The sequence below is a fragment of the Eutrigla gurnardus genome (assembly GCF_963514095.1).
Source record: "Eutrigla gurnardus genome assembly, chromosome: 22".
NCBI lineage: Eukaryota > Metazoa > Chordata > Actinopteri > Perciformes > Triglidae > Eutrigla > Eutrigla gurnardus.
In genome coordinates, this window is record NC_139933.1 from 13,723,425 (window position 1) to 13,750,230 (window position 26,806).

A 26,806-nucleotide genomic window follows, 5' to 3' on the forward strand; every position below is an offset into this window, starting at 1 on the left:
GAGGCTTGCTTCATTTAGGGGAGGGGCCAAAAATGATGACGTCCGAAGCCTCGCTGCCCGGCTGTACCACGTGACTGCTTCGGGAAGTGGATCAGAGTTTGCCGCGAGGTTTTACATATATATAGCTATATAGAACCCTCAGGCTCCATTCAAAATGTGGGTTTTGAAGCAGAGTTGCGGTCAGTTGAGAGTTTGGAGAGTTTGGATAGTTTGGATACTAGAGGTTGAATAGCGTTTATATAATTTGGAGATAGTTTGGAGAGTTTAGGGAGAGAGAGAGATTTAGGAGAGTGATGATTTTACCATTTGGGGAAAATTTAAACACACAGAATACATTCAAACAATTTATTATACACAAATGTGATAATTTATGTACAGAAATTATTTCATCACGGAGCGGCTGGTGGCGCAGTGGTTAGGGCACCCCGCCTCATGTACAGAGGCTCAACGTCCTCGACGCAGCGATCCCAGGTTCGACTCTCGGCCCGGGATCAGTTTCCCCCAATGTCTTCTCCCTGTTACCACACTGTCTGTATAGAATAATATAACAGCTTGAATGATCTTTGAGTAATTATTTGGTTATCCATTTTTTGTAATTCATAGTCATTCCCAACAGACATAACAGACACAAAAATGCAATGCATCACACATTATGTGGTTCAGAAGATACAGCTGCCTGTGATTATACACTTGGCCAGTAGGTGGAGTTCGTGTGCACATGAAGCTTCGAGATATGAACCCTTTCTCAAACCAATTGGCTCAAGTGGTTCGATGCCTCATGAGGCTTCATCTCGCCATCACTACCGCTAGCCTATTAGCAAAGTCCGTGGAAACTACTAGCCACTTGTTCAGCCGCTAGCTTCACTTCTCTTAAGTTGAGCAGTCCGCCCCCAACCAGACAGCAACAACACCACAAAGTCTCTCGAGGAGTTCTAGCCGAACACCTCCACGACCCTGGTGACGGACGTTCACTCCACAGTCTCTTTTCGTCCCCTCTTTACAACGCGCTTCCAGGCGTCGTTTCCCCCATGTTCACTCTCACGCTAGCTCGTTCTCCTCGTGTCTTTTTCTACCACAGGTCATAGGCTCACTCTCACACCTTTCAAAATAAAATACATTCAAAACATTTGTGTGTCTATTTCTTCCTGTACTTTCAGGCATAGTCAAACCACAGTTACCAACATTTACAAACAACAAATAACCAACATATTAAAGGCATAGCTCCACATACCAAAAACATCACCCAGCATTCACTCCTTACACTGAATGACATTAACTTTATTTTTTCAACCTTAAATGACATCTCTTAACCATGAACTTAGATTTTTTCTTTTAAATCTTAAATATTATTTATTATGCAACTAACCCATTTATTTGAACATATTTCCTGTTTTAATCTTCCTAAATTTCCACCGGGCTACACACTTTTGTAAAAACTAGGAAGAGAGGGTGCCATTACCATGTTGTTTTTCATTAAGAACAAATTAAAATCCAGACACAGGCTGTTAAAATGTTTCAGGATGCACTGCGATAGGGGTCTCCACAGAGTGTCCTTTGGCCCATTCAGCATCCTTTGGAGAAACTGGAGGCGGAAGGCGGCGCCCCTGCTAGCCAGATGGATAAGGCCCTGCCCCCCCTCCTCCCTAGGAAGGAACAGGACACTCTGTGGTATCCAGTGCATCCTGTCCCAAAAGAAATCTACTAAAACCCGTTGTACCTCTGTTAGGAGAGAAACTGGAGGATCGACACAGGCCAGCCGGTGCCACAGGGTGGATGAGACCAGGTTGTTCAGGATCAGGGTGCGACCTCTGTAGGACATTTTAGGCAAAATCCATTTCCATCTACAGAGGCACCCCTTCACCTTCTCAACCACATTTTCCCAGTTTTTACCTTTTATAGGTCTCATCCCCCAGAAAGACCCCTAGGTACTTGAGCCCTTCCTTCTTCCAGACCAGGCCACCAGGCAGCCTGAGCCGATCCCCCAGCTCCTCTCTGACCATCAGAGCCTCGCTCTTCCCCCAGTTCACCTTTGCAGAGGAGATAAAACCAAAATCTTTTACAGTTTGTGTTAAAACGTCTTACCATCACAATGAGGTCATCTGCATAGACATAGCATAGTTAAAACGGGCTATCACACTCGGGGAAGTACACACCATTTAATTTTCCTCTTAATTTGTGAAGCAGAGGCTCGATGGCCAGAGAGTACAACATACCAGAGAGAGAGCAGCCCTGCCTCACCCCCCTCTGGACATCAAAAGGAGTACTCAGCCCACCATTTACTTTAAGGATACTCGCAATGTCACTATAGAGGGCCCGGATCATGGCTATAAAGCCTGGGTTGAACCCAAAAGCAGACAGAGTCTGCCATAAGTACTGGTGTTGTTGTAGGTCTCCCTTCTTCGGCAGCAGGGTGATGACGGCCCTGCTGCAGCTCAGAGGGAGTCTTTCATCCTGGAGACTTGCGTTGATGACCTCAAGCAGGTCTGGTCCTATGATGGACCAGAAGGACTTATAGAATTCAGCAGGAAGGCCGTCTATCCCTGGAGCTCTGCCACTCTCCAAGCTGTTTACTGCAGAGAGCAGCTCCTGTGGGGTCAACCCTGCTGCCAGCTGTGAGTTGGCCTCTGTGCTGACCTGAGGGAGACCACTGAGGAAACTGGATCTGGATTATCTGACCATTCACTCTTAAAGAGGTTTCTGTAGAAACCGGCAGCAAACTTCCTGATCCCAGACGAGTCTGAGACTTCAGAGCCGCTACCCGTTTGTAAAGAGTGAATGATCTTCCTTTGTCCATTTTTCTGCTCCAACCCGAAGAAGAACTGGGAGGGGGCGTCCATCTGTGATATATTCAGGACCCCGACCTGACCAGCGCCCCCTGTGCTGAAAAACCCAGCAGGTTGGCGATGGCCGACTGTTTGGACTTGAGGGAGTATAAATGCCCTCGATCTCCTGTAGAAGCTGCTAGAGACTGTAGTTCTTCTACCTGACTCTCCAGATCCTTCATAGACCGGGTTAAGTCGTGACATTGCGAGTGAACTGCATGCAGAGCTGCTTGGTTTGGGTATTTCCGAAGTCCCACCACTGCTGAATGTTGGCGAAGGCAGGTCTGCTCTCCCTGTGTGAAAACCAAAAACACCTAAAAGCAGTTCTAAAAGCCTGGTCTTTTAAAAGAGCTGTGTTAAAATGCCAATAGGCGCTTTTTACACGAACTTTTTTATAAAAACAGAGCAGGAGACGAGACAATGGTCAGTGAAACCCACAGGCTGAATAAAACACCCCTTAAAAATATTGAAATGGTGTTTAAAACAATAGATGCGGTCCAGTCTGGCCAGAGATAAAAGGTTCCCCCTTGTGTGGCTCCAGGTGTACTGCCGGTGGTCCCTGTTAAAAACCCTCCACGGGTCAGACAGCTCGTGGGTTTCTATTAGCTGTCTGATCCTGTGGGATGAAGCAGCATGTGGCTCAGGATGGTTCCTGTCCAGGTTTGAATCAACTGTGCAGTAAAAATCCCCCCCTAAAAACAGAAAACCATCCCCTCCACAGTCTCTAACAGTATCACTTAAAATGTTTAAAAATGCCACCCTATCCACCCCACTGGTGGGCGCGTAGACATTTAAAAACACAAGCTTTATGTTCTCATATTGTGCCTGAACTTTCAGTAAAACACCTGGGATTATTTCCTCAGTGATAAAGGAAATGGGTAAAAAGTTTTTGGTGAATAAAATCCCCACCCCTCGGCTCAGACTGGATTTGTGGCTTAAAACGACCTCCCCATTAAAAGCCCTCCTCCAGTCACTCTCATTGTCTGCTGTGCTGTGGGTCTCCTGCACCATCATCACGTCTATCCTCTTCAACTCCATCAGCTTAAAAAGAGATGCTCTTTTAAAATCAGCCCTGGCTCCGTTCAAGTTTAAAATGCTGACGTTAAAATCACACATTGATGGAGAGAAGCTTAAAAAGGGGATGACAGTGATAAAACATGTCAGTAAATAAAAACACAGGATGTTGTGATTAAAACTCCTGTTCTGCATTATTGATTTGAGCCGGAAGACCTCCCGGTCCGAGAGCCCGACTTTGGACTGGCCAGACTTCCTGGTGAGAGGGCGAGCTGACTGAATAAACAGCCTCAGGTTGGAAAAGTGCTCCTCTACAACAGGAAGTCTGGCTCATTTTGTGATCCCTAAAAACGTTTTAATTTTTGCCATAGAGTACGGAGTCTGCTGCTCCTCCTGAGTCAGGTAGAAATCACTCTCCGACTCGGCTGTTCTTTTCGATGCTGACTCCAGGCTCCCTGATTCAGATGTTTTTCTTTTTTCTGGCCTCCCGGCACCCCCTTCCGGGCAGGACCGGACCAGGTGCCCCTCCGCTCCGCAACCAAAACATTTCATGGTCTCCGATTTGACGAAGACCATGTAATTAAAACCCTCTACCTTGAAGGAAAACGACAGGTTGAGATCGCTTGTTGTGTCTTTGAGGATCATGTACACCTGTCTCCGGTGACACACGACGTGCTTCAGCTGCGGGGCCTTGCAGCCCAAAGACACCATTTTTATGGGTGAGACCAACTGGCCAAATAAGGACAACTCTTTAGCCAGCACTTCGTTTTTAATGAACGGAGGAGCGTTGGAGATCGTTATCCTGGTAGCCGGACTAACCAGCGGGAGAACGGGGATGAAGGTGTCCTGGATCACGACCCCGCTCTCCACCACCGCGCTGACTTTAGCCGTACTATCCAGGAAGATAACGATTGCTCCGTTCATTCGGGAGGCAGACTTCACGCTGCCGCACCCGACCACCTCTCCCACCGCTAAACCCGCCTCCTCCACCGAGCACCGCATCGCCGGGACAAGCTTGATGGCATGCCGCCGAGTCAGCCGTTCAAACTCAGCGGCAGCGGCTTCCGCCACTGGCATGGTGCCAACCAGGCCCTCCGCTCGGCCTCCACCAAACACCACCACACCAACACACAAAAACACTAAGACACACTACTAACTGTAAAGAAAACACGTACACATAAAGATAGACAGAAAAGATTGAGAGAAAATTCGAAGAAACTCACTCACACCGCCAACAAACTCACACACCACGCTCTCAGCTCCACACACCCTCCGCCATTCTCACAGAGAGAGAGAGAGAGAGAGAGAGAGAGAGAGAGAGAGAGAGAGAGAGAGAGAGAGAGAGAGAGAGAGAGAGAGAGAGAGAGAGAGAGAGAGAGGGGAGCAGCACTTGGACTTTGTTCCATCAACATGTTACTTGTAAAATACGGGCAGCAAAGAAAATAAGACTTTGTAGATTCCACTGTCTGCTATTAGAATCGGGGCGCCACCTGTTGGTCAACAGGAATTTACAAAGTTTAATTTAATGACTCTGATGACCACTATTAATCAGTTAGGAACCAATCAATATCATTTCAATAAATCAATCTCACTCTTCAGATCATAAGCTGTGAAATAGGGATCTTTGTATTCTGCTCAGAAGAAATATACACGGACAACGACTTAATGATTAATGTGTATTTATTGACTAACTTAAAGATTAAACCAAGTGAGTAAAGGAAGTGGTCTTAATATAAACACACAAGAAGTATAACCGACTTACAATGATGATAGTGGCGAGTGTGTGTTTAGATATGAATAAGGGAGCTTCTTAAGAATATAAGACGACAAACTCATGGATATCACGTATTAAGGAGGACACTAATTAGAGTTATCGTTTCTGGTCAACTGGCGTCCTGTCCAGGGTGTACCCTGCCTTCGCCCAATGACAGCTGGGATCGGCTCCAGCCCCCCGTGACCCTGAATACAGGATAAGCGGTAGAAAATGGATGGATGGATGGATTCTGGTCAAGAAACTTGGAAGTCTCTGAGTTGAATTAAAAATCTTGGAACTACGCAGCGAAATCTAATCAAGACGGGACACGATAAGAACCCAGAACTAAGAACTAGCTCCACCATTAACAGCTGGAAATGGGTTATTTTGTACTTTTAAGAATATTTTGATGCTGATACTTTTGCACTTTGAATGTATAACTTAGTATTTTACAGTGTAACACTTGTGTACATGTGTGAATACTTCTCCCACTACTGGTTTCCTTGTGTCAACTTCTATTTTTGCCCAACTTGTGAAATGTCACTCGTTTATTATCCGCCATCAATCCACAAAGTGACCATGAGAACTGGGCGAGTCAGATCAGTATCTGGATATCAAAGAAAAAAGAGAGAGAAAACAATCATTTGGATTAACGTTTATTCATGAAAAGGTCATTAAGAGACCGCAGAGTTCATCAGTGTCCATCCAGACGTGGGGTGATACAGGAGGAAAATACAGCACACAGCTAAACCACAGTCTGTAAACAATAAAATCAGTGCACAGATGATCTTACAAAGATTGCATAATATAAAGAAAGGTTAGAAAACTTCCCAGAAATAGTGCAATTTCTTTTCTTTCATACCACCACCAGGAAAACAAAATAAAAAAAAACCTGCTCCACTTTCAGGAGGACGGTTTGGGATTCTCGGTGTCACAAACGTCCAACTAGAGCTCCGATGCTTCTGAGAGAAGTGCAAAAGAAGTGATTTATTTGGCTACGTGTTACTGAAACACACCGACGCTGGAGAACCAAGAACGTTTGTGGACAAATTCTCTACATTGCACGTGGGAAAGCAAATATAAAATCTATAAAGTGTTAACTTATACCACACGTTAAACTGAATGCAGAGCCAGTGTTTTATTCTGTCCCCCATTAAAAAGGAAACAAGGCTACATGTGTGCAAAAACAAACCCTTTCACATTTACAAAAAGGACATAAAGAGCCCGACAGTTAGTGTGTGTGATGCATGGAAAGTCAATCAACCTCAGAATAACAAAATCCTTGCAAAAATAACTTCAGAAATCAGCTCTTCGGTTAACGACACAGGAGGTGATGAAACCTGGACCCGATGAAAGGAAACCCCGTGTGATGAAACCCACAACCAGGAAACATCTGCACCGCCAATCTGAGAGTTAAAGACACACGACGAAGCTCGGCGGAAATCATTTATATTCAATATCATAATCACATAAGCATCAATAATTCATATAAAAAAACCTTTAAAATAAAACTTTTCAGCATCTGTGATCGACGTCCCAAAAACAAACAAAGAGTCTTACAGGAGGTGGAGAAAACAAACACACCTGGCAGTGTAACTAAACCCGGAGCGATCGCTTCCTGTGAAGCTGATGATGAGATTTGAGGCGTGTTGTTGTTGTTCTGGGTCGCATTAGATCGTCAGCTGTTCCTGTTATTTTGTCCACCTCCCGCTCACACCATCAAGTACAAGATCTGCTGCTCAGTTACTAAAAATATCAACAGAATAAAACTCAGCCCCCACAAATAAACACGTTCACTGCTCAACAAAGGGTCTTAAATTCCCTTTTAACCGCGCACACACACACACACACACACACACACACACACACACACACACACACACACACACACACACACACACACACACACACACACACACATACATACATACATACACACACACACACACACACACACACACACACACACACACACACAGACACACACACATATACACACACACACACACACACACACACACACACACACACACATACACACACACACACACACACACACACACACACACACACACACACACACACAGACACACACACATATACACACACACACACACACACACACACACACACACACACCTCAAAACGTACCAAAGAATCACGTATCAAAGAAATCCTCGTCGATCCGTCTGAAGCGACCTCGAGCTCCACGTCTGACGAGGCCCGTGTGCTACATGTACTGGTGTTACTGGTGTGTGCGTATTCTCTGGACTACGTCCCCAGCGCTACGGGTTCTGGTTGAAAAGCTAAGACTGCAGAGAGGAAGGCCACGTGGGCAGAGACCCTCGACCCCCCCACACCCGTACGGTGGCGGAGGATTCAAACGTGGACGTTAACGATGTGCATGCTGGTGAACGGAGGCAGAGGAACAGCCTGAAGACTCTCTTTACCCACATGAATAATAATCATAATAATAATAATAATAATAATAACCCTTATTCAGACTAGTGAAGCACATGCTACCAACACTGACAGACAGAACAGTTTCAGTGTGCAGGAGGTGGCGGGTGTGTGGTTCGGAGCTGCGTTGCTTTGGTTACGATCGTGGAGGTGATCAGCTCCGGTGAAACAGAAACGACAGACGGAAACACACTCACCGTAACGCCGAGGAGAGAAACATTAGATATTATTGATATTGTTTTCCTTTTGCTGACTTCCCTGTGAAGATTAAAAAAAAAAAACATAATAATAATAAAAACGTTAGAAAGAGGAGTAGGTGTGGCATCGGCATGTGGAGTCAGTGCGACGTAGAGGACACGGAGCACCAGCGGACGAGGGTTTCACACCTCCGACCGTTACACAGCCCAAACACACGGGCAGCGTGCACGAGTGCCTGCTCACGCCTGTGGGCGGGGCTGGACGTGGAGCGGGCGAGTGCTGCCGTGGAGCCCTCAGGCGGCGGAGGCCCGGTAGGTAGGGGGTTTTAGTCGGTCCTGGTCCTGCTCGGGTCTCGGCTATTCAGGGTTCAGAGCTGGTGCACGACGCTCTCTGCGTGGTTGACGGGGGCGGAGCTGTCCTGGCGAAGGCGCTGCCACTGGAAGGTGGTGCTGAGGGAGCCGACCTCGTCCTCCTCGTTCTCCTGCTCCTTGGCGAACTCCATGAACACCTGCGGCACAAAGACACGGAGGAGACACGTCATGAGGCCCAGGCGAGTCGTCTGTGGCGTCTGAGGCGACGATGGTGCGATTCCCAGCAGCGTACCTGCTCCAGCGTGGACTGGGAGAAGTTGTACTCCTCAAAGTTGAACGTTTGCTTGGCTGAAGACGAGCAGAGGTAAAAGGAGATGAAGTACACGGAATGACTCAGCAGAAACGTCTCAGTAATAGAGAGAGAGAGAGAGAGAGAGAGAGAGAGAGAGAGAGAGAGAGAGAGAGAGAGAGAGAGAGAGAGAGAGAGAGAGACTCACCGCTCTCTAACTGAGAGAAGGACTTGGCCAGTGACTTCACGTCCTCCATGGGGATCTTGTAAACCATCAGAGTAGCAAAGCTGCAAGGAACACAATCAGTCAGGCACCTGTAGTAGTAGTATAGTAGTAGTAGTAGTGGTAGTGGTGGTAGTAGCAGTAGTAGTAGTAGTAGTAGTAGTATAGTAGTAGTAGTAGTGGTAGTGGTGGTAGTAGCAGTAGTAGTAGTAGTAGTAGTAGTAGGAAGTTATCGCCTCAAGGATAGTAGTAGTAGTAGTAGTAGTACAGCAGTGGTGGTAGTGGTAGTAGAGGTCTTAGTAGTGGTAGTAGTAGTAGTAGTAGTAGTGGTAGTAGTATAGTGATAGTAGTAGTAGTGGTCGTAGTAGTGGTAGTATAGTAATAGTAGTAGTAGTAGCAGTGGTGGTAGTGGTAGTAGTAGAAGTAATAGTAGTGGTGGTTGTAGTAGTAGTGGTCATAGTAGCGGTAGTGGTAGTAGTAGTAGTATTAGTAGTAGTGGCAGTAGTAGTAGTAGTGGTGGTAGTAGTGGCAGTAGTAGTAGTAATAGTGGTGGTAGTGGTAGTAGTAGTAGTAGTAGTGGTGGTCGTAGTAGTGGCAGTAGTAGTAGTGGTGGTAGTAGTAGTAGTGGTGGTGGTAATTGTAGTAGTAGTAGTAGTAGTAGTAGTAGTAGTGGTCGTGGTGGTGGTGGTAGTGGTCATAGTAGCGGTAGTAGTGGTAGTAGTTGTAGTGGTAGCAGTAGTAGTAGTGGTGGTAGTAGTAGTAGTGGTAGTGGTCATAGTAGCGGTAGTAGTGGTAGTAGTTGTAGTGGTAGCAGTAGTAGTAGTGGTGGTAGTAGTAGTAGTAGTAGTAGTAGTGGTCGTAGTAGTGGCAGTAGTAGTAGTGGTGGTAGTAGTAGTAGTAGTGGTGGTAGTAGTAGTAGTAGTAGTGGTCGTAGTAGTGGCAGTAGTAGTAGTGGTAGTAGTAGTAGTGGTAGTAGTAGTAGTAGTGGTGGTAGTAGTAGTAGTAGTAGTGGTAGTAGTAGTAGTGGTAGTAGTAGTAGTAGTAGTAGTGGTGGTAGTGGTCATAGTAGTGGTAGTAGTTGTAGTGGTAGCAGTAGTGGTGGTAGTAGTAGTAGTAGAAGTAGAAGTGGTAGTAGTCGTGGTAGTGGTAGTAGTAGTAGTGGTCGTAGTAGTGGTAGTATAGTAATAGTATTAGTCGTAGCAGTGGTGGTAGTGGTAGTAGTAGAAGTAATAGTAGTGGTGGTTGTAGTAGTAGTGGTCATAGTAGCGGTAGTAGTAGTAGTAGTGGTCGTAGTAGTGGCAGTAGTAGTAGTGGTGGTAGTGGTAGCAGTAGTAGTAGTAGTAGTAGTAGTAGTAGTGGTCGTTGTAGTAGAAGTGGTAGTGGTGGTAGTAGTAGTAGTAGTAGTAGTAGTAGAAGTGGTAGTGGTAGTAGTAGTAGTAGTAGTAGTAGTAGAAGTGGTAGTGGCAGTAGTAGTAGTAGTAGTAGTGGTCATAGTAGCGGTAGTAGTGGTAGTAGTTGTAGTGGTAGCAGTAGTAGTCGTGGTGGTAGTGGTAGCAGTAATAGTAGTAGTAGTAGTAATAGTAGTAGTAGTAGTAATAGTAGTAGTAATAGTAGTAGTAGTAGTAGGAGGTTCTCACCTCTCCTGCCGGGCAGCGTGAGGGAAGATCCTGAGGATCTCCTTGTGCAGCAGCGCCACCTGCTGGAGGCCCGACAGCTCCTCTCTGAGTTTGACCTCCAGACTGTAGCCACGTCCGTACTTCCCTTTCAGATGTTGGATGGAGCCGATGCATCTGAGAGAAAGGCAGCAGGCAGTTTAGTGTTGGACATGTTGGGCTCCTTCAGAGTAAAACGCCACGCGGATGTTGAGTTCGGACCTCAGCTGGCCGGACACCAGGATGGCCACGCGGTCGCACACGGCCTCGGCCTCCTCCATGTAGTGCGTGGTGAGGACGGCGCCCTGCTGCCGGTTCTTGAACGCAGCACGAATGGCTCTCCTACGCAGAGGAGACACAGAGGTGAGAGGATTTAAATACGGCAGGAAAGAAGAAGAAGGCCGTTGTTTCCTCCATAAAGACACATTTCTGCTCTACAGCCGAACTTCTTCTGTGATCAAAGGAAAACTACAGAAAATAATACGACGAAAATACGATTTTTTGAGAAGAAAAACATTTTTAAAAAAATGAAAGAATTGAGTCAAAATGCAAAAATATAAGCAGCTCCACAAGACGTTTTCTACAAGAATGATTATTGGTCAAATAACAATGAAGCTGTGGATGAACAGCTTTTCCCCCCACAAAGCCTCGGAAGTAAAGAACTTCTGCTTTATTTTTGTATTCTTGGAATTTGATTGTTTTAATTCCTGTTTTAGAAATCACTGATGAAATGGACAAAACATGGAAAAATACTGAAATTTACTTTTAAAATTTGATTTAGAAGAAATAGAAAAAAATATGATATATGACTGATGATGTAATGGCAATAAATGTAACACGTAGTATTTGGTGTCATTATTTCTTATACTTTTTTTACTATTTATGTATCAGCATTCTTTCTTCCTGACTGGACAACTACAACTGCAGCTGTGCTTTTCCCTGAGGGATTACTGAACGATTCTGATGAAGTTCATCTGAGTTGAGGAACATCTTCTCACCACATGCGCTGTTTGGACTTGGGGTCCATCCCCGACGACGGCTCGTCCAGTAGGACGATCTGAGGGTTCCCGATCATACTCAAGGCAAAGCACAGCTGGAAACAAGCAACGCGACACTTCAGTCCACCTGGAAACACTTGGCCGTTGGCAGTTTTAACGGATGGATTCTGTTAAACGTGGTCTCACCTTCCTCTTGAGTCCTGCAGACAGGGTCTTGGCTTGTTTGTGGAGGTGGTCCTTCAGCTCCAGGGCGTTCACCACACTGACGACACAGAACAGCAGTCAGCATCGTTATCTCCTCCATCATTAAGGAACACGCACTCCTTTATCCGACTTAAAAAGGAGGCGCTATAACATTTATTTTGTTGTGGTTGTCGTGTTTATGACTGAGCTCTTATGTCATACGACAGAATCCGCTCATCGGCATCGTTAAAGGAAGCGTGAACTGAAGCCGACCGCCTCAGGAGTTCAGACCTAGCCTCAGCTAACCTAGCAAGGACCTAAGGTTACTCCACTACCCAGCATGCCCCTGGCTGTCTGATCACAGGAAAAGAAGATGGATGAAATAAGACCTCGGTCGGTGATGGTTGGTCTCACAGGTAACAACGTCTGTGACGCGAGGCTCACCGTTTGATGATGCCCGGTACATCCTGTCCTCGCAGGCCCTTGATGGCGGCGTAGACCTCCAGGTGCTCCTGCAGCGTGATCCGGGGCCACAGAGGGTTCACCTGAGGACAGTAGCCCACGTGCTCCAGGGGATTGTCCGACGCACGGAACTCCGTGCTGTAGTCCCCCATCAGGACCTGGACCAAGCAAAACGCATGATCTTTTACAACTCCAGGACCTTGTCAGTGAAGGTCACATGACTAGATGATCCATAACGGAATTACAAGACAATCATTTAGGTGATTTAACGTTTACAGTTGCTAATGAAAAATGTATTAAATAGTTTTAATATGAAGCATCCATGTATAAATTAGTGTAATACTCTTCACTGATTTAACCCCAGAAGAGTAAAAAAAAGTCTTAAATGAGGATGAGGAAGTAAAAGAGGAGAGTGGCAGTGCCGTACCTGGCCTGAAGTGGGCTCTGTGTCCCCTGACAACATCTGCATGATGGTGCTCTTCCCTGCTCCGTTGGGGCCCAACAGTCCGAGAACTTCACCTGAACAAACAGCAACGTGTGGTTTTTTTGTGCCTCCATTCCGTTTCCATTTAATGCAGTTAAAGCCAGCTGAAGATCAGACTGTAAACGCACCTTTGCGGACACAGAAAGAGATGTTCTTGGTGGCCACTTTCCTCCTCTTGTTGAGAGAAAACCCTTCTCGTCTGCCTTTGTACTGCTTCCTTAGGTTGCTCACAACCACCGCGGGTTTCTACACGGACAAGAAAACACAGTTAACTAACTGGTGTTCAGCCCAAAACCCTGACGATGGCTAGTGAGCCAAAGAACATGTGAAACGTCTACTGATGTGGAGACCGGATGTAACACCTCTTCACAGGACTGGCAGGTGAGAGCCTCCTTCACTCTGGCCTTCTCCATCCGAACATCCTCGTCCTCGTTCAGCCCTTCTTCTGGGTTTTTATCCACTTTGGGCTTCGACTTCGACGAGATACTGGACATGCAAAATAAAAAAAATAAAAAAAATTTAAATTGTGAACACCAAGTCTCCACTCGGACTAAAAAGTTCTACTGTAATCAGAGTTATGAGCTGAAACCCCCACCTGCTGACCGTCCTCCCTCCGTAGCGGATCTCCAGCCAGCGCAGCAGGAAAAGCAGCAGGATGCACTGGAGGTACGGCTGAGAACAAACACACACACACACATTATGGGTGAACACACGCGCGCACCGTCTCCGTCTACCGAACGTGTTCTGATATACGTACAGCTATCACGGCAATGAGCAGGTTCTTCCACAAGAAGTTCTCCTCGTACAGAGAGGGGAGGAAGGTCGCCTGCAGACGGAGAAATTAGGTGAGCGACGGGGCTCCCGGCCATGTGACCAGCGACAGCTCGCACTCTTCACAAGTAATTGTTTTTGCAATATAACATATCATAAATTAACAGAAAATGCTTCTCTGGTAACAATGATCTGAAACACTCCGCCCACACCGGTTCATCTTATGAGGGAATAAATTACTTCCATTAAATGCTTAAATTAAGGTATCTATCTATCTTGAGAAACCGCGGATCGACCTGCCTGGTGGACCCGGGCGAGCTCCTACCTTGGTGATGCAGTTGAGGCAGCCCATCAGAGGGTACAGGGGGTTGAAGAAACACAGGATGTTGTGCAGGTTTCTGCTCAGCTCAGGGTTGTCGTGGAAAAACTGGACCAGCGAGGCCGACACCACACACACCTGCAGTCACACAGTCAGCAGGTCAAACACTTCCAATAAGACAGACGACAGAATCACGCTTCAGTTATTGCGATCACAGTTATTCATCTCAGACTTTGTTGTGCTACTTGTGTATAAACGCCTCACCATCATGGAGATGACGGAGAAGAAATCCCTGTTGCTCTGGACTCGGGTGAAGCCGAAAGAAAGCACGTAAGTGAAGAGGATCATGGACGGACCGAAGCCGACGGTGCACAGGACCTTAGAGTGGAGAGGATATCACATGCACCAGGATATTACATACATTGGATTTTTGAATATTTTTGAGGCTTAATTAAGCATGTTGTTGTGTGTGTGATATCAGAAAGTTAAATTAGAGAGCCAGGGGACGGGGGGATTATTACCAGAAAAAAAGTGCAAAATATATATTCATTAGTTTTCTTTAAGTATTTATTTATGGTCATAAAATAACACAGAAAGAAAGTGAAATTATATGTATTTTATATAGCTATATATATATATATATATTGATAATGTCAAAGCATTTTGTAAACTTTTGTTTTTTTAAAAGGTGGTATACAAATAAAGTTTATTATTATTATTATTGTTATAATATATATTTCAGGACCTTTGCCTTAACACTATTTTAGGTGCAACGAAAATTCATACCGAAATTCATACGGCGGCACATTTTTTTTTTATGAGTTTTTCCCCAGAATATTACCCCCCTTCCACGGCTTTTTTTTTGGGGTCTTTTTATGGCATCTTAGAACGGAGAGGCAGACCCTTTCCTGCTGAAACGAAGGTATTACTGTCCAACAGGAGCTACATATAATAGCGCTGTGCCGGCTAAGCGGTGGTACGCACCACGGCGGTGAGGTTGCTGGAGCTGAGCAGGTTTCCCGTGTGGAAGGAGAAGAGGATGATGATCATGCAGGAGAGGATGAGGTAGTAGAAGGGGATGTCCACCGCTGCCTGGCCGCACCAGTAGGCCGACGGCACCAGACCGGAGATCCGCAGCGTGGAGCGACACTGGATCTGAAAAACAGGGAAACATTTTTCAGGCTTTTCCAGCACCTTCCAGCTGTGGTGAACGACATATTTGTATACAACACAATCAGAATTCCGTATTGTCCTATAAACAACCAACATGATGTTTTGAGACCACAAATGAAAGGAAACTAGATTTCTGGGCTGCACCAGATTTCTGCCTAAAAGCCTATTAAGGCAGTTTTTTCTCGCCACTGTCGCTGTAAAGCTTGCCCCTGGGTGATGTTGGGACTTTGAAAAGGAGACTGGAAATTTTGAGCGTATTCTAGTCAATGTGTTAAGTGTCCTGAGATGACTTCTGTTGTGATTTGACACTATAAATAAAATTTAATGAATTTAATCTCAAATATGGAGATCTTCTTTTCTGTGTTATATCATGTATGTCATCACATATAGCGTTCATTTCAAGCAGATTAAAGCACTTTATTCTAAAAACCTTGAAAACAGCACACTAAAATTAAAGTGTGTTCAAGGAATTCCAGCACCCGTACGAACCCTGTATATCTCTTCTCGCCTTGCTGGACATTCTAAATGCTCGTTAGTAGGCGAGCGAGTACCTCTCTGTCTCGAGTGTGGTCCATCGCGAAGTACGCCGGCATTCCAGCCGCCAGCATCCCCAGTATGATGGCCTCGATGTAGACCAGCGCGTAGGACGTGGCGTCGGGGATTTGCTGAGGAACGTCACATCGGAAACGTTTCACATCACAACGGCAACAGGACAGATATGATCCGAGTCATCTGACCCCCTATCAGTACTCACGTAATCAAATGGTTTGGTCCAGGTCCTGATCCGTCCAGAACCATTAAGACCTCTTAGGAGAGCGTTGCTGAGTATATTGACCGCCATGGGCAGGGAGTGAACTGTGGTGCTGTTGAACGCAACGCTGTATTTGAAGCCCTGCTGACAGACAGAAGAAGCGTTAGTCGAGTCTTCAAAGAGCCCTTCGTCTGGAACAAAGCGACCACTTTAACTGCAGGACAACGATGCGATGCTCCCATCTCCGATTGCAGCAAATATCTGGCATCGAAAACAGAATGAAATCTTTGTAATAATGCAGTGACCTTGCTGGATCCCGTTACGTTGATGGCGGCGCTGTGCGGAGCGGCTGCCATGTAGTCGCCGTGTTTCATCATGTCCACCTTGATGTCCTGAGACTGCAGGTTGTGGACGAAGTCAGAAATATCGGAGCCTGTTGGCACAAAAAAATAAAGAGAGGCCGTTTAGAATTTCACCCACGGGACAATTCTGATCGATTGTCGTACCGGGTGTAATTTCACAGATGTACAGCAGTCAGCATCCCATCACAATATTTACAGATCCGGCTTCTCATTGAGAGGACACGTTATAACAAAACCTGCAGACTCACCGGAGGAGTTCTGGATCAAGAGGCCCGTGGCGTACCTCCGCGGCGCCTGGTTCCTTTTGAGGAGGTAAACGGGCAGAAACTGGCGGTCCGGGGAGTGAATCTGGATGTTTCCTATGGCCAGAGCAACGACGAGCACGGCGGCAACGAACACCAGGAACAGGGCCAGACTGCCGGAGAAACAAACAAATCCAAAACTAACATTTCTGCACGCTGTCATGTGTGACGGTTGACGTTTCGCCTCTGAACGCTCACGTGTAAATGAAGGCCTTCCTCTCCCTGCGCATGTTGAGCATGTGCAGCCAGACGACGGCGCTGAACTGCTGCCGCCACAGAGCGTGACCCGACACCACGTCCGACTTGTTGTCCGCGAACGCCAGCAGCCGCTGGTCCGTGTCGTCCGTAGAGGCGCCGTCACATTCGTCGTCCGCCGGCTCGCGATTAAACACGCTGTAGTCTGAAGACAAACACGCTCATGTGGACGCTCATTTCATTTAATTAGGTTGAATTAAGATTTCCTTTGATGCACACTCACCAGCTTGGTCCACCTCGGCCTCCTCCTCCAAACGTAGAAAAACATCCTCCAGCGTTGTCATGGAAACCCCATAGTTGATAATTCCAAGATCGGGTTGGCAGTCCAGCTCAGAGAACAAGCCTACAAAAGACAAAATTCATTAAAAACGTACTGCTGGGATTCTGCTGTTCAAGTCAAAGCTGAGTCACAAATGAGTCATTTTTTAAGTCCTGAGAGGAAAGTGAGGAAAGAGTTTATGACTGAACAGGTGAGAAAAATGTTTTGCCAGGATAATCTTTTCAAAGTTCCTTTTTTCCATCTGTGAAAAAGGTGAAAAAATGGCAGGTGAATTTTATGTGTGTGTGCGCGTGTGCGTTTGTTGTTGTAATACCTATTTCGGCCTCAAGGGGCTGAAGTCCCATGTTCTAAATAGAACTGAAAACATTTGAGTTTTCACTTGATTTCAAAAGGTGAAAAAAAAAAAAAACTCCTGTTTTATTTACTTGTTCTTAAGTCATAAACACAAGTGAGGAAACAATTTAAATCAGACGAAAACTTTATCTCACTTAAGTAAACAAGTTACATAAATGTAAAAAACAAAAAATAACTTGTGATGTTCAACATTTCCGGTTCGACGGTGAGATCTGACCTGAAAACGTGTCCATGCTCTCAAAAGGCAGCGTGAACTTCAACTCTGCCTCGTGTTGTCGAGACAGCGTTGCCTTGGGAACGTTGTGGCTGACCAGTGACGTGATCTTTTCAGCGTCACATCTCTGATTAATCGACATTCTGTGTGGGGATTTAAAAAAAAAAAACGTTGTAGGTGATACACACCTTCAATAAGTCGTAGCCAAACCAAAAAATATGAAGAATTATTCTTTAATGTTACTGTGAGGAACTTTTTAAGTGGTTATGAAATAAACTGAACTATTAGCGAGATGATTTGCTGAAATCCAACGGGGAGGAAGGGAGGTAGAGCAGAACCACAACCAGGACTGCACAGGGTCAGACTGTCAGACCCAGACCCATCTAAAAAGGAAGTAGTGCTTGTGTTTTTGTCCACAGGGGGTGCTATACACAATGAATGTTCCTCTCAGTATCTTTAAGCATATTTTGACGTACCATCAACGTTTGTTGTCTTTTGTAGGATTTGCACATAATGTCATACATTCATCAGGTCATTTACAGGTTATTTTGTGTCACCCTTATTCTTGTACAGCTACTCTGTGTGCCCTTAACTGTCCCCCGGGACAAATAAAATCATTTTTTAAAATTGATGTAGCAGTTTCCAGGATTTGAGAGAAATAAAATCCACTTGCCTGAGATGATACCCAACACCACACTTGACCTTGAGATACAGAGAAGAGCCAACACATCTCAGCTGTCCTTGAGAAATAATAGCTTTACGATCTGGAGAAAAACAAAAGAAAACAAAACAAAAAAACATCTGTGTTAAACAACAAATTCTGTGAAACCGTCTTTGGCTAAGAACAATTTTATCACACATTGTCTGAGTGTGTCGGTATGATGAACACATTTCTCCTCAGACGCTGACGAGAATATTAAAAAAGCAGCTTCATCATCAACACAAAGCTGCAGGAAAATTACAACGAAAATTAAAAATTTGAGGAGTTTGCTGAAGCCTTGAATATCTCACCAGTATTATATATTAAATAATGATAGTAATGAATCAATTCATTTGGATTATTAAAGGGGATAAAATGGCAACAGTTCAGAGTTCTTAATCTGGTGCCGTGTGTGGCTTCGTACCGGCGAGGATGTCGGCCTCGTCCATGTAGTGGGTGCTGAGGACGGTGACTCTGCCGGCCCTGCGGCTCTTCAGCAGCGACCAGACCTGGTGTCTGGAGCAGGGGTCCATCCCCGCCGTGGGCTCGTCCAGGAGCAGGATCTGGCAGGAACAAAAAGCGGGCTCAGAACGTTACCATGCGAGGACTGGAGACCTTATGGGACCGTGATGAAAGTAAACGATTAACAGTTAAATCAGCTACCTTCGGATCTCCGAGGATGGCGATGCCAACAGAGAGTTTCCTCTTTTGGCCTCCGCTCAGACTCTTGGCTTGGGCCGTCATGATCTTCTCCAAGTCCAGGTCCTTCAGCACTTTGGTAACCTCGGCGTCGACGTCCGAAGGCGGGATCCCTTTGATGGCGGCGAATATCCTGAGGTGCTCCTCCACGGTGAGCACGTCGAAGATGATGTTGAACTGGGGGCAGATTCCCACCAGCTGCTTCATTTCGGAGCCGTCGGCGATCTCGGCCACGGGGGAGCCGTAGATGGTGGCGGAGCCGTGAGTGGGTGGGCAGATGCCACACAGGATGTTCATGAGCGTGGACTTGCCGGCGCCGCTGTGTCCCAGCAGAGCTGTGATCTGGCCCTCGTAGATGTCAAAGGTCAAACCTGGACAGCATCACGAAAAATCAGAAGGAAGAAAGATTTCAGGCAGTTTTCTCGACAAATCAGGGTCTATTCTCTCTGCCTGACCAACATTAGGAGCCTGTGAATATATTTTGCTTTTGTATTTTACTTCTCTGAATGTAAAAAAATAACGTATTTTAAATGAATATTGCAAAGAAGGGGCTATTGGATATTCAACAGAATATCAGAATATCACAGAACACATCTGCAGATTAAAGTCAGTGAAAACACAGAGTAAAGCCGTTTAAAAATCAGTCTGTTGTTTGTGCAAAACCTTTATTAGACAAGAGATTTGAAATCCCTCCGGGAGACATAAAGGTTAAATTAAAAAAAGTATAAAAAAATGACACCTTCTGGCAGACCACAATGCTGAGGCACAAAGGGGATATGACATCATTGACAGGTGACCAAATGAAACGGTTACCTTGATCTCTGAACTCACCTCTCAGAGCCTCCACCACGTTGTCCTTCTCCTTGTACGTTTTCTGGATGTTGTTGATGCTGCCGGAGGAGAAGCAAAAGAGCAACAAAGAACATGCTTTTATTTGTGGAAACACAGAAGCGGCGTCATAATGAAGAGCAGCTTTCAGATCGCAGGCTGATCCCACAGGCTTCCTCTGACTGGACATTTTAGATACAGGTATTTGTGCTGAAACAGCATCCAGATCTGTATTTAATAGCCTAAGTTAAATGACCGCCATTAAAAAAAATATATAAATCGATTAAACTGTCATAACCTTTCCAGCAGTATTTCCGAGAAGCACTTATAGAAACAGAAATTCGCATCCAACCGACATCCATTATTCAAGTCGAGACTTTTACCGGATGGCTTCTTTCCCTCTGAACTCGGGTGAAACCGGCTCCACGGACTCGTTGCCGTCGCCAGCAGCGCCTTTCACCTCGGCGTCGTACACCGAGCTCACTTCAACGTAGCGCTTTCTGCGTTTAGACCAATAGGACGGCTTCAGGAAGTAAACCAAGGACCTCCTCATTCCAAACTCGCCTGTGATTCAGACAACATGGAATAAACATATGATATTAATAAAAAAAAACAATCATAAGATTAAACTAAGAGATCCCAGAACTGATATGATTAATAGTTTTTAAGTGGATCTGGAGATTCTACTGAGGTATAGTGTGTGTGTTTGTGTGTCTGTGTGTGTGTGTGTGTGTGTGTGTGTGTGTGTGTGTGTGTGTGTGTGTGTGTGTGTGCGTGCGTGTGCGTGTGTGTGCGTGTGTGTGCTTACCAGGCAGCACCTGATCCAAATAGACAGCCAACAGAAGGTAGAGGATGCAGTCCAAAACCAGCATGAGCAGGGGCACGTATAGAGGATGTGGGCCGTTGGCCAGGGAGGAAAACACAGCACCGTCTCCCTGCGCCTCCAGGTACACCACCTAACACACACATACACAGACACACACACAATCCGGTGTTTCAATACACACCGCGTGCTGGAAGATCACCAGTGGAGCATGGCGTGGGTGTGCGAGTCTGTGTGTGTGTGTGTGTGTGTGTGTGTGTGTGTGTGTGTGTGTGTGTGTGTGTGTGTGTGTGTCCTTGCCTGTGCGATGCCGATGGAGAAGGCGCTGGGGGAGAGCAGGCAGAGGAGCCAGACCGGCGGCTGTGGGAAGTCCTTCATCAGCACGGTGAACAGCGACAGGCAGCCGAACACCACCGTCAGCATGGAGCCCACGGTGCTGGCGAACTTGGGCTTCTTAAACAACGGCGTCAGCATGAAGGAGAAAAAGATCTGTGGAGCGAGAGGGAGGAAGGAGGGGGAAATGGTTTAGTTAGTGGTTTAGACATCAATACATTACTAATGGGAAGAAATCAACAATTAAAAAGGTTTCTCTTGAAACCTAAAGCATCCTTGTGTCACCAGGATGTTAAACAGCTGAAGGTTAGAACTGCACCGAAGCTTAGAAACTTCATTTATAACGCTGACATCTGAAGTCTAAAGCATCATTTGATCAGGATTTCATCATAATTTGCAAGCATAAGGAAATGTATTTTATTTATTGTACAAGAAAGTGAATGGAATTCAGAAGTTCACTGTGTTTAAAGCCAGAACGTATGCACAGTTGAAGATAAAGATCAGGCCACACTAATGTTATTAGTATTATACTATTTTTAGAATTAGATTCCAGCGGCAGCTGTGAAGGATTGTTTCCATCTCGCTTGATCCGAACATTACTCCAGTGTTGTAAAATTCAAAAGTCAGCCTTTATTGACAAATAGATTGATGTAAGTGTTTCCATCACAGCTCTACTCACCGATGATATTCCGTAGAGGAAGATGAGGAAGAAGATGACAAAGAAGTCGCTGTTGGGGAACAGGGCCGTGTACGTAGCGATGACAGACATCAGGATGGACATGATGGTCACCAGAGCGGCGTAGAGGAGACCCCACGACAACCTGTCGTACCACAAAAAAAAACGTAAGCATGTACCCGAACACACAAACAAACAGACCCGCTCGTCTCCCTCACCAGAACGAGGTGTCGTAGAGTCCCATCATGGTCATGGTGTCTTTGAGGCGGTGTTCCTTCTCGGCTGCCACGTTGACGATGAGGAAGGTGACGAAGGGCGTGAAGGCCAGGACCATGTAGATGGAGATGAGGGCGTGGGGGAATTTCTGCACCTCCACGGAGCCCGGCTGACCCATCATTACCACCTTCAGGTCCATCTCACTCCTCACCGAACGCTTCGTCTGCATCTGTGCACGGCAGACAGAAAACTGTGATTCTCGAACAGACTTCACGTGTTTATCCTCGTTATTCACTGAGATTCTCTGTAGACGTTCTCTTTGTTGTGTAAGTGCTGCATCCTCATCATGACGGCCTGTCTCACCTGGATGATGGCGGCGTCGATCAGAGACTGGAGGCGGATGAAGCCGGAGTACCAGTAGTTCGCTGCTCTGCAGTTCACCGAGCTGGTAAAACAGTTGGCTGGAGGAGAACAAACACAGCAACATGAGGTCCGTGCACGCTGGACGGAGATGGCAAACGTTCAGTTTCTATTTCAGCTCTGGTTGGAGATAATCTTGCTTAATTATCCTAATACATCTGTAAAATGTTGGGTTTTTAGATTATATATATATATATATATATATATATATATATATATATATATATATATATATATATATATAGTCAGTTATAGTATTTTTTAATGAAGTACTTTTAAAAAATCTGTGAAACAAGTGGACAAAAAAAATGTTTTGGGGATGGGATAATTTGTTGTTGTAATACTAATTTTGGTCACAAGGGGCTGAAGCGTGGGACTAGACTAGGCATTCTGGGTTTTTCTAGGTGAGTTTCTTAATTTAATATTAATATGTGTCCATTGAGAAATTTAAATTATTTTTTTTTTAATATATATCACCTTTCAAAAATTGTTTTTAACTCTAAAAAACTGTCCTGCAAAACTTTTTTTCACGTGTGAAACTGAATCCAAATCAGATTAAAATCTACAAAATATGTAAAAGTGACAACTTTCTTAAAAAAGGAGACTTTACATGTATACACGGAGAAGACAAACTTAATAAAGTCCTATGAGTTTATACCAATAGACTCGGTGTAGTCGCTGGGAAAGGGCAACTGGTTGTATGGGAAACGCAGCCTGTAAGACGTGGCAGCGCTGTCCAAGAACACAACGCCCACGTAGCTGGACGGCTCGTACAGGCTGGCGTTCTCAAGGTCCTCCTCGCTGGTAAACATATCCAGACGGTGCTGCATGTCTGCAAACACAACAAAGACAATAGAAATGAATGTAAATCAAGAATGTTTTGTCCCGCCATAATCTTCTTGTTTGTCTTCCTCGGGTCGCTGAGAAGCATCAGCACTTACTCATCTCCTGGGCCACCTCCTCCATGATGTGGGTGGTGATGTTGCTGATGGGCGTGTAGCCCAGGCCCTTAAAGAAGTGGTCGTCCCGCTCCAGCTCCAGCTCCATGGTGCTGATGCCTCCGTAATAAACGTGGGGATTCAGGGCGCTGATGAGTATCAGGAGACCCAACAGGAGCAGAGGGAGGATCAGTTCCTGCAAAGACAGACACACGAATGGTGATGAGAAAAACCCTGACATCGTCGTCTATTACCTTACCATATACGCCTATTACCTTACCATATACGCCTATTACCTTACCATGTACATCAATTACCTTACCATATACGTCTATTACCTTACCATATACGTCTATTACCTTACCATATACGTCTATTACCTTACCATATACGCCTATTACCTTACCATGTACGTCTATTACCTTACCATGTCAGTCTATTACCTTACCATATACGCCTATTACCTTACCATGTACGTCTATTACCTTACCATATACGTCTATTACCTTACCATATACGTCTATTACCTTAGCATATACGTCTATTACCTTACCATATACGTCTATTACCTTACCATGTACATCAATTACCTTACCATATACGTCTATTACCTTACCATATACGTCTATTACCTTACCATCTATTACCTAACCATATACGTCTATTACCCTACCATATACGTCTATTACCTTACTATAAACGTCCATTACCTTACCATATACGTCTATCACCTTAGCATATACGTCTATTACCTTACAGTATATGTCTATTACCTTACCATATACGTCTATTACCTTACAGTCTATGTCTATTACCTTACCATATATGTCTATTACCTTACAGTATACATCTATTACCCTACCATGTACGTCTATTACCTTACCATATACGTCTATTACCTTACAGTATATGTCTATTACCTTACCATATATGTCTATTACCTTACAGTATACATCTATTACCCTACCATGTACGTCTATTACCTTACAGTCTATGTCTATTACCTTACCATATATGTCTATTTGGCTCCAGGCTGCATAAATACTCATCCTTATTTCCTAGTCATGAACTTCTACGACTCCACTGTTTTTTTTCCTCTTCCGATACATAAACATGCGACAGCTGGACCTCGAGTGACACAGTAAACGGAAACAATTAACTGACGTGAGCCGATTCCAGAGCTCGTCAGGCTTTTAAAGAGCTTTAGACCAAGAAATATATTTTAGGGCTTGTGCTCGACACTGCGTCGGGATTATCTACGTGTACACAATTTAGAAAACACTTTGTCCTCTCAAACTACATGGGTTTTCCATGACTCTGCATGAAATAATGTTCATCCCGAGCTCAAGCATCCGGTGGCAAACAGTTAGCATGTCTGGTATGAGTAAACACAGTGTATTAAATCGCACTACTGCTTGTGAACATCCTGGACTTTCCTCACTGCTGCGGGGGAAGATGCAGGAGGCCCCTCAGCTCCGCCGCTCGCTGAAGGAAAGTTGATACACACGAAGGCTTTAAAAATGCATCGGTGCAACTTCAGACCGAATGAAAAATGCATGCTGCAACAAACGAGGAGAGGCTCAAGCCATGTATTTTATTTAATTCCCCAGATCTATACTGTGTATAAAAATTAAAAAGTAATTTGAGAGAGAGCTCTCAGAGATCCAGACGTAATAATACAGGCCATGACAGAGAGCCTGTCTTGAGAACAAAATTAAATCAAAATTAAATCAAAATTAAATCAAAATTAAATCAAAATTAAATCAAAATTAAATCAAAATTAAATGGCAGATGTATATAAATGTAAGCCAGTAACGTAAAGAAAAAAAAATATTCAGGTTTTCAAGTTGTGAAAATATCTACTAAAGTACTGCGGAGTTCCTTCTACACTTTGCGCAATGTATAATGACTTTGCTGAACTGTCAAAACACAACAGATTCAGAATCAGTCTGCGGGAAACTAAAGCACCTGTAGACTCTGTTGCTTGGTCCTCCATTTGATGAGCAGATTCTTGTAGAGAAGACTTCTGGTTTGGTTCCAGACGCCGGCATCTCTTCTGTACGTGGGCTGCATGCTGCCTGCATGCCTCATCTGGATGACGTACGGACGAGAAGTCGTCTCCCTAATGCTGGCCTCAGCTGCACGGCGGAAAAAGAAGACATAGTCAATGAAAAACTAAAGCAATTGCTTCATAGTTTGAAAAAGCGTTGCTTAACTCATTTCTAAGATTTAGGAAACAACCTAAATATATTCATTTGGGCTGTGAACAATTACACTTTCTTGACATTTCATAGAGTAAATTAGCAGATTAACTGTTGCAGTCCTCCTGACATGTTATATAATTGCTGTAGAACTGGAATTCACAGGTTAAACAGTGCGGACTCCAATGCACCGTTGCTTATTTGATTATGGATTATATTTTTCCAATAGTAATGTAATCACTGGGTCAGGATGGAGGGGTGAATATGACGTCACAGCACACCTGCTAACTTTAGCACATTTCCCTTAAAGTCAGGGCGTCTTTGCATCCAAACACAAGCTTTAATACTGAGTTACACAAACTGCTGTCTGACAGGCAGCGAGCTGCTGCTTTCCCAGTCCTGATCCCAGTCCTCCCAGTTGTCCCAGTCCTCCCAGTGATCCCAGTTGTCCCAGTCTTCCCAGTCACACCAGTGATCCCAGTCCTTCCAGTGATCCCAGCCCTTTCAGTGATCCAGTCTTCCCAGTCATGATCCCAGTCACCCCATTGACCCCAGTCCTCCCAGTAATTCCAGTCTTGATCCCAGTCCTCCCAGTCACCCCAGTAATCCCATTTATGATCCAAGTCACCCCAGTGATCCCAGTCCTCCCAGTCTTGATCTCAGTCATCCCAGGGATCCCAGCAATCCCATTCATGATCCCAGTCCTCCCAGTCTCTCCAGTCATGATCCCAGTCCTCCCAGTGAACCCACTGCTCCACAGCAGCAGGACGGCCGTCTCTGTCAGTGTTCACGTAGAAAGAGTGCGGCAAACAAACAACACGTAGCATAAATTAGCCGTCACATCCGCGTTTAGCTAACGTGGATTATAACGAACAGCTGGCTGAGGTTATCTGACGTTAACTAACGCGAACAACCCGATACGTGGTGCGTGTGTGTGTGTGTGTGTGTGTGTGTGTGGTCGAGGATGATATTTCCCTTCACGTTTCGATATTAAATTCGCGTCGTCGCCCCTTTATGACCGGATAACCAGAACAAAATAAGTGACATTAACCGCCAGAAAGGAGACGTTTGTGAGCATCATTACCTGAGCTAACGCGCTCAAGCGCACAATCAAGCTAGCGAGCTACGGCAACACGGACGATATCGGCCAGAAAAGACGCACACACCGATAAAAAGCAAACATGTCACATACTCACGTATGAAATACATCAAGGCATAACCCTGCACAGTTTGTAGTGTAGCGGCCTCACGACGAGATCATGTTTTATGTCAAGCAAACCCCCCCTCAGTAAAAAGCGAGCTCCCTTGTTTCTCTTACGTCGATACTTCCTCCAGTCAAACG

At 45.2% G+C, this 26,806-nt stretch overlaps 1 protein-coding gene across 2 annotated transcripts; it reads right to left on the reverse strand.

Annotated features, from left to right (window-relative positions):
* Positions 1–6,239: 6,239 nt before the first annotated feature.
* abca5 (ATP-binding cassette, sub-family A (ABC1), member 5) lies at positions 6,240–26,801 on the reverse strand. Of its 2 annotated transcripts, none has more exons than XM_084039626.1 (37): positions 26,661–26,801; positions 25,232–25,401; positions 23,267–23,459; positions 22,984–23,157; positions 22,269–22,366; positions 21,908–22,134; positions 21,693–21,834; positions 20,981–21,169; positions 20,666–20,813; positions 20,241–20,421; positions 19,861–19,919; positions 18,994–19,400; positions 18,755–18,893; positions 18,304–18,394; positions 17,634–17,773; positions 17,006–17,125; positions 16,726–16,927; positions 16,474–16,640; positions 16,169–16,296; positions 15,867–16,004; positions 15,664–15,777; positions 14,924–15,094; positions 14,204–14,317; positions 13,946–14,077; positions 13,607–13,675; positions 13,445–13,521; positions 13,212–13,335; positions 12,978–13,095; positions 12,793–12,884; positions 12,348–12,523; positions 11,907–11,982; positions 11,721–11,815; positions 10,945–11,064; positions 10,708–10,860; positions 9,056–9,135; positions 8,851–8,906; positions 6,240–8,755 (listed from the first exon to the last, which is right to left on the reverse strand). In XM_084039626.1, the coding sequence occupies exons 1-37, from the start codon at positions 26,671–26,673 to the stop codon at positions 8,615–8,617; spliced, it is 5,034 nt and encodes a 1,677-aa protein (XP_083895752.1). In that variant the 5' UTR covers positions 26,674–26,801; the 3' UTR covers positions 6,240–8,614. The 2 variants fall into 2 exon arrangements, with proteins under 2 accessions (XP_083895752.1, XP_083895753.1); XM_084039627.1 differs by having other exon boundaries at positions 26,657–26,775.
* Between the last annotated feature and the right edge of the window lie 5 nt (positions 26,802–26,806).